The sequence below is a fragment of the Melanotaenia boesemani genome, chromosome 19, assembly GCF_017639745.1.
Source record: "Melanotaenia boesemani isolate fMelBoe1 chromosome 19, fMelBoe1.pri, whole genome shotgun sequence".
Classification (NCBI taxonomy): Eukaryota; Metazoa; Chordata; class Actinopteri; order Atheriniformes; family Melanotaeniidae; genus Melanotaenia; species Melanotaenia boesemani.
In genome coordinates, this window is record NC_055700.1 from 18,896,625 (window position 1) to 18,905,093 (window position 8,469).

At 37.6% G+C, this 8,469-nt stretch overlaps 1 protein-coding gene across 1 annotated transcript; it reads left to right on the forward strand.

The window, feature by feature from the left end:
- Window positions 1-266: 266 nt before the first annotated feature.
- On the forward strand, window positions 267-5,076 carry si:ch211-222n4.2 (uncharacterized protein LOC101885505 homolog). The gene is made up of 7 exons (XM_041969887.1): window positions 267-843; window positions 1,388-1,435; window positions 1,666-1,783; window positions 2,579-2,780; window positions 2,929-3,029; window positions 3,126-3,185; window positions 3,343-5,076. Exons 1-7 carry the CDS (start codon window positions 540-542, stop codon window positions 3,527-3,529), a joined length of 1,020 nt encoding a protein of 339 aa, XP_041825821.1. The 5' UTR covers window positions 267-539; the 3' UTR covers window positions 3,530-5,076.
- Window positions 5,077-8,469: the final 3,393 nt, after the last annotated feature.

Consider the following 8,469-nt stretch of genomic DNA (forward strand, 5'->3'; position numbering starts at 1 on the left):
AGCCAACTTACTAAACTTTCATTTTTCCTCGGCAGCCTGCTATTTTGTGAAGTTGTGATACATAACTTTTTCTCAAAATTTATGGTCGCTATTGAACTGAACGCAAATATTAATAATTTAATGGGAATACCGCCCCCCGCAAATTTCACCAATCAAACGGTTATGTGTCCGCATTTGCCTCTTTTGATTGAACGGTGGACGTGTCAATCATTTTTAAAACGCAAACCTAGCCAGAGACCTGTTTGGTTAGCCTGAAATACCGGCGTCAAGAAAAAAATGTTGCCATGGCAACGCTGTGTATGAATGCAGTGCATGTCAAGTGCCAAAGTAATCCAGAGTAGGCCTATTTGAACTGGTTACAAGTAATATTGTTATCGAGTTAACTACTTGCTTGTTTCATGACAACAATCTGCTAACGCTAAAATGTAATGGGACGAGAAAACGGCTCGCTTTTTAGTTAATCTAGTTAGTGCAGAAAGCAGTCGTCGCCCTCCGGCTGAGGGCTTCACGGGGGCTCGTTAGAAGAAATAACCAAAAAGATGTCAAGTAAAAACCTCCCACCTCTCCAGCATTTGCCACACTGGACCAGGGTCGGACGTCTCGGCAAATCGTGCTTTTCACGACGTTTACCTGTGAGCCAACAACTGCAGTCGCCGCATGTTGCGCCGCTAACAGACAGAGGAGTGCAGGAGGCAGCAGCAACAGAAGAGACGTCCCGTGAAGGCCGCATGGACCCCCGCATCGTGTCATTGCAGAGGAATATCCTGTTCCTGCAGCAGCAACACAAGGAAACTCTAGAGAAACTCCATGCAGAGATAGAGTATCTCAGGAGGGAGAATAAAGGTGTGAACTCCAACAATATTACTGTTAGATAATGACCGAACAAGGGAGACGTATTTCACATTTTCTTGAATATGCAATACTTTAGCTTGGGCTTTTAAATGATGCTTTATTGGACCATGTAGAAAGTTCCAAATGTTAATTCCAAGAAGGGACTTGTAGGGCTGTGCTATTCATTAAGGAATCACCCAGTGCTCATCATTATTTTCCATTTACAAGCAGGGAACTCAATGACTTCTGTAATGAATTCAGGTTCATGACAAAGACCTGACTGTTTCCTGATTAAGTGCTGACAACTGGGACATTCAATCTAGGTATGGTGGTAGCATAGCAACTCTGAGGTTTTGACAGTTTCTCAGCAGGAGGTGGACAGAGATCTGGTGTCAGAACAGGGCGACAGCATCTCACCACCCACCAAGGGACCCAGTTATCTGTATAATCCTCGGTCAGAAGAGTCAGATCTTCATTGACACATGGGCTCTTTGCTGGGACATTTCCTTCCTGCAAGGTTTTTTAAACTAAAATTTTCTTATTATGGATGTTGCAGAGTTGCAGTATAAGCTGATCATGGAGCCTCCCAAGTCAAGTAGAAAAGGTAAGATGCCATCCTGGCTTATTATTTTTTCCATCATGTCTTATCTTTAATAGATCATATATTATTAATGTTCATAATAATATGAAAATAATTAATAAAAAATAATTAATATTTGAGGTAGGCATGACTTACATTCAGATTGATCACATTTTGAATATGTTTATATTAGCATACATCCAGATCCGAAAGGAGTTAAATTTTATTTTCTTGCTGTGTTTTCTGTCTTGTAGGACTGGCACACAGCCAACGAGCCATCAGACCTCCCACTCAGGGCAGTGAAGCCCACGCTTCTCTCTACCTGGAGGAGCAAATCCAAGACACACGACCCTTACAGGACCAGGTTCTTCGGTGAATTTCCATCCCAGCACAATATATCCATATTTCAACTACCTACTGTACCTAAAATCTTAGAGTGTGGTTATGTTTATGGGGGATTTTTCAAAAGTTATACATACACACACACACAAACTCAGAAAACTGAGGATGCAGTCAAGTTCTATAAATATAAAACAGACTGAGCTAATTCTCTCTAGCTTGGATGCTCAGATGAGTCTAGCACTCAACTGTAAATCAGCTGTGAAGTCTCATTTTTTCATTAGTGCTAAATTTAGGTTTTTATTGTCTTTTAGAAAATGTATAACTTTCCTGGGAATGAGGTTTGTAATTCAGACTTCCCAATTCGTAAAAATGTTGAAACACTTGGCGCAAGGGAGATGTGCATGTGCAAGCAGACAACAATAAATTGTAGATATTTGTTTCAAATTCAGATTTTTGGTTCTTCTGACGCAGATTTTTTTAAACTGTTTTTTTATAGCTTATCACATTCATGCTCATTAGTGAGCTTTTGCCTCTTTGTGTCTTAGGATTTAATACGTGTTTGCTTTTTCAAAAGATTCAGCTTAAGTTATTTAACACATGACCACTGCAGGTTTTTACGAGAACATGCGGAAAATTTGATCCAGACTTGTTCCACAGTTGTTGTTCACACATGCACATTACAGAGGGAAATTCTGCCCAGTGATAATGTCCAGCTGAGTAAGTCTTGTTTCATATCTGGAGGTGTAGCAACTACACACTGACAGCCAAATCTGCCCATAACAAGTATGGTGCATTTTCATTAAAATCATCTCTCTGACTACTCAGAAAAAGCTTTGTTGAAGCCAGCGAAGTACTGGGATCAGCCAGGCAGGACCCTGGCTCAGACATGAAGGGTCGCCTCATCACTTCCTTACAGCCTCTACGGATCCACAGCAGTCCCTCCCATCCACCGCGCCCTCCCACACTGCGGGAGTGTGAGGTCATCATCCGGCAGCTTTACAATGCAAACAGTTTACAGTCTCAGGAAGTGAGTGCCTATCACCCAACACTCAGTGAGAATCAGATTATATTTCTTTATATGGTGCTGTGAATCATGGAAAAGCTGGAGAAAATTTTATTTTATGGCTTCTACCATTTCTGCTTAATTACAGCTCTTAGACCTTTGTGTCTTCTAGATTACACGTGTGAAGGCCCTGCTGAGAGATATTGTCCTGAGCAAGAAAATCACCCCTGAAAACTACATTCTGACTAAGGCCTACCTCATCGATGGAACTTGGTAAACCAATTTCATCATTTTCTTCATCGAAAACTTTGAGTTTAAAAAAACGTTTGTGCAGTTGTGATAATGTATTGTTTTATGTGTTTTTTGTAGCAAATCTGTAGAAGAAAAGAAATTTCCTAAACTCAGCCTTCAGTCATTTCCAGAAAAAACGTATGTTGATACATTTCCTGTACATGTATTTTCCACTAATGTTTGCAACCCATTGCTCAAATCTCTGCTCTACTACTTTTCATGAAATGCACGTATATAATGGCCTAAAACTGTGTTCTGATGGAAATTTGAGTGAAATCCACATGTCCTCTCCCAGGTCTGGACTGTCTCAGTCTGGGGTCGTTCTTCCAGCCCTCAAACAGAGCTTCACCTCCAACATTGCAGACAGACAGAGGAAGACCCGTGCTTTGCAAAGAGAACGCTTGAAAAGGATCTCTCTGACTGGGACAAAACTACCACAGCGTGGAGGTTTTAATGATCTAAAAAACTTTAGTCATAAATAAATCATCTTTAAAGGCTTTTCATTCAAAGTATTCATCAAAATGAATTAGAATGGCTCTTTTTAAGCAGACATTTTTGAGCTGTCACAGCAAGTAAAATTCCTGAATAAACTTGCATGTCTGTAGCTGGACCTACCCTTAGTGGAATGTAGCCACCGTGATTACACATGTGCTTTTCCAGCTATAACATGTCAACATATAGGCTGTTAAGTCAAGTCTGTGACCCAATCCTATTCTCTACCCAGAGGCCTACTCACTAAACCCTCACAGACATTATTGACGTCACAACTGCAGTGACTAATCTTGAGTTCGTGAGGGCTTGAACTGGAATAAACAGGAGCAGAGCATCCTATTGTGACGAAAACACGGTGCTTAGAAACTATGAGCCATTAAAAGAAGGAATACAAATAGCCAAACTCCCTGTATGGACTTGCCAGTTGTGCTAAAGGATTTTATTTCGTTGCAGTCATTGTTTGTGGCATTTAAACATTAGCAAACACTGATATTAGCCACAAAGCCACAACCATCATAAAAAAATGATTAAAAATACAATAAACAATACAAATACAGTAAATAACCACAACAGCTACAATTTGATATCTGTTACCTAAACGTTCACTTCCTAATAGATTTCTTATCCACATTATCCATATTTGGTGTGTGTATATGTCATTGGGTCAAGGCAGTAGTGTACATGTCCTTGCATTGTACCATGAACTATTTGCAAAACATAGACTGGAAGAAACTGTGCTAGCACAAATGAAGAGTGCAAACAGCACTGAAAAGTTTGCATGAGAGCACTTGAAGGAAATTTAATGATGTAACAGTGGGACAGCTCTGAGTCCTCACACACCGAGTGGGAAGAGCGTGAGTATGGTGTCTAGTTTCAATATGTGTTAGCCAGTAAAGGTTGCAATTTGAATCAAGCCTTTAAGGACAGTAATTACCTCATAAAGCACAAGTAATATGCAATGAGAAAATTAAAAAAAGGCGTGGTGACCTGAAATCTTTTTATTTTTAAGAGAAAAGATAATTTCTGCTGTTAAATGGCATTTTTGGACATTTAGATCATTTAAGTGTCCATATCTATGTGGAAAGTCAAACAAGATAAATTATTATTAATATTATAAACCAATAGATTTACATACTGAATCTGGTCATGTTTCACTGCTACATTTTTACAGTTTGCAATCAAAGAGTGTTTTTATGTTGTAGCAGTCACTGTTGGTCACATTTGGAAGCGGGGAGAAGGAATTCAGATTGTTTTAATCTGCTACTTTTGCTGCTCTATTACACTATAGTACCAAATAATAATACTGTACACTTCTTTTCAGGATCTTTTTATATGAATCAACACTGTACCGAGACATGTCAAGCTTTACCTGAACAGGGGATTTCTAGTCATTCACCTCTAAAATAAGATGAGCACAATACAAACTGATTGTTTTAACAAGAAACAGCTCTGTTATGTTTAGGCCTAATTTATGCCTCTTCATATGTATAATTTCATTATATAATATTTTTCCTCATGGTCAAGATTGTATTATATGATCCAGTTTCTTTTGGGATTAATAAAATATAGCTCAATTTGATGTATGCAGTGTTTTGTATGAATGTATTCATTCCTTGTCTGATACCTGCTAATGCTGAGAAAGTGGCACACACTAAAAATCAAGGTTTAACTTGTAGAAATCTTAGTTAAAATTATGAGGAAGTGGGTTTTTTATAAGCAGCCACAGGCTTGTTGCATTTTCTGTTTCTAGCAAAGCTTAAATATGAGGACAGATGACCACAGTGGGTGATGGCACTTCTGTTTAATGTGACATATACACACACACAAGAGAAGCTTCAAACCTCACCCAATATTTAGTTCATTCATTGCAGAAACCTTCATTTTCAATAATTATTCAACAACAAAAACAATACTCAGCAAATACAAAAATATTTGGACTATTTTTCTATTATGAATACTTAGAAATGTGCAGCAGTGTCTGTAAGGAGGAACTGCAAGCAGCCAGGCCAGACAGACAATTCCCAGAAAGAGTCTAAAAATCAGTGACTGGATTTTTATGTTACTACCTGATGTAACCAGCTCTAGCACCTGTTTAGAGACCTGCCTGAGACAAGGCAAATAAGAGGCTGAAGGTCTGAACAGACCTTTCTTGAGCCCTTAGTAATATTATAATAAATCAGACTAAATTGTACTGAAAGTTCTCCTTTACTCTGCACAGTTATTTCTCATACTCATCTGAAAGTTCATCTGCACATTTAATGTGATATCTTTTGAAATAACATTACATTAGGATGATCAAAACTACAGATCAATCATTGGTGTGTAGATTTTCTGCAAATCTATCATCTATATCACTGACTCTGTAAGCATTAATGGACAGCTAGACACTTTTTAAAATGATACTACTTAGGGAAGCATGATATTGCATCCGATATGCCGATATTTTACAAGTCATTTGGCCGATAACTGATACAATATTCCTTCCCAAACCTAATCGCATAGATTATCTAGTTTCCTCTGTTGTGAAATTAAAATACAGCATTATTCTGCATACTCTTTCCCATGTTAGCCTGTTTGCAAATGCAGACATAAAAAAGCAAACAAAAACAAATAATATAATATTCACTCCTTGTGCAAAGTAAAAAAAATATTTTAACTTATATTATGTACATGTCAACTTGAATCCTGACAATAGTTTTTAACTATTGTGCATCCTATCCTACTTAACAGACTTAGATTATGTGCTCCCAGCACCTGTTATTTTATTGGTTAATTGTATGGGTGGAATGGCGGATATCAAATATTTAATTTTGAAGCTGATATCGCCCGATACTGATATTGTACCGATTATATCATGCATCCCTACAGTAATACTCCTCAACTCATATGTACAATTTAGTGAAATTTCCTGTGTAGTTGCACTGATTCACATTGCTTTAAAATAACTGCATCGTTGGACTTCCACTGAAGTGGTGCATTTTTTAGTTGTTGATGCATTTACCTAATATCATTTAGCTCGACATGTTTAACACCGAAGTGATGGCCAGAGAAACAGTCCTGAGTTCCAGCTCATGCTCCGATTTTGTCCAGGAAACACCACTAGATGGTGATGTTTCAGAAGAAACCTGTCAGTGACTCACAGTGAAGTTTGACAGGACGTCACACAATTCACCTCAGTCTTATTTTCCAAAAATGCCAACTTTTTGTTTATTTCTTTAAACTATTATTATTTTCTACTCAGGGTGGATAACACAACTATTTACATGGCTTATAATGATTTACCAAAGTATATGGGAAAGACACAGTATGGTTCATGTAAAAGTTATAAAAGTAATGATGCAATATGTGTCCATAAATATAAGCAAATTTCAGAAGAGGAAGATTTCCCCCCCCCCTAATTTGCTGCATCACTGCTTCTTTGTTAAAATGTGGGAATCGGCAGTCTTTAGCTATTTAAGACCCAGTGGGTGAAAATCTATTAACATTCAGAGAGTGTTCCAGAGAGAGCTGCTCTGTGCCAGCTGTAGCCTCATGAGGCATGGCCACTAAAATCAAAAGCACTGAGCTGCAGTTTTTAGATATATTTTACTTTCATTACCAAGCAGAAGCAGCTCTGCTGCATCACACCGTTTGACACGTTGACCGTTTGACTGATACATTCTTTTGTCTGTATTGTGTTATATCGTGACTTTTTTTTTTTCTTTTTTTTAGGCACTGCCCCCTGCATTTAAATAGACTCTCCCTTTCAGCATATTGTACTGTGGGTTGGGACAGAGCTTCAAATCAATGTGTCACAGCTCTGTGCCTCAGAATTCTTTTTATGTGACTGAAGGGAAGGGGAAGTTGAAGAGCAACAGGAAATGAAAATAGAGAAATGTGTAAAAGACTTTACTGGTGATAACTGAGCAAAATATACGATATTTATTAAATTAAAGTCAACATTTCAGTTTATTACATAGGAAACAGTCCTGCAGTATATTATGCCCCCTGTTGTAGTTTAAATAGCTTCACATTAGGTAATAAAAATCTATGTTCTCAGCCAGAGGCCACTTCATAAAAGACTGGTTGTAGAATTGCATGAATTTTTACAGCTGGAATCACTTGGTAATTCATAGTTTAGAGAAATTAGATATTTAAATCAGCATAAAAAAATCAACTAATAAATAAGCTTGACTGGAACAATCAACAGTGAAAAACTGCTCACATGTAATTAAAAATAACAAAGTTTAACATAATGTATCTACAGAATTTCTCTGTATTACAAGTTTATATACTTAAGACTGATTAAAAATGAAATAAAATTAAGTTGACAAACTACAGGAACGTGTAAACAGAGTAAGGTGTGGCTGACATCTCTAGAGATCAGGAGGCTGTTGTGTTTGCAGCTTGGCAACAACTGAGCTGAAGAAATCATGAACAGCATCTGACTAAAAGAAGTCATGCAGGGGACACATCATCTATACACAAATGTAAATGCCCAGTTTCAACATGTCTCTTTCATTTTTAAGTGGTATTTGATGTCTTTATAGTATTTAAAACATCTGTACCTTCTTGGGTTTTGATGGGTTATACAGATGCTAATAGAAAGGGGTGCGCTCACACACTCTTCCCTGCAGCTCTTCCTGTTTTCTTTTTTTTTTTGTTTTGTTTTTTTTTGTGTGACTGCTAACACGCTTAAATTTTTCTACTTTATATTTTAGCAATATTCCCCAAGATTATTGAAAGAGGAAATGGTTTAAACTTCCTCCTCTCCTTTCTTTCAGTTTTACTCCTATCTGAGTTGTCGCCTCAGCAACACATCTGAAGATAAGTTGAGATGAGTTTGGAGATTAAAATCAGAAGCTATGAGCCATAACAGTGCTTGTCAGACAGAAGGAAAACATTTAAATATGCTACGTTTAATAATGTTTCAGAAAACATGTAATAGGAA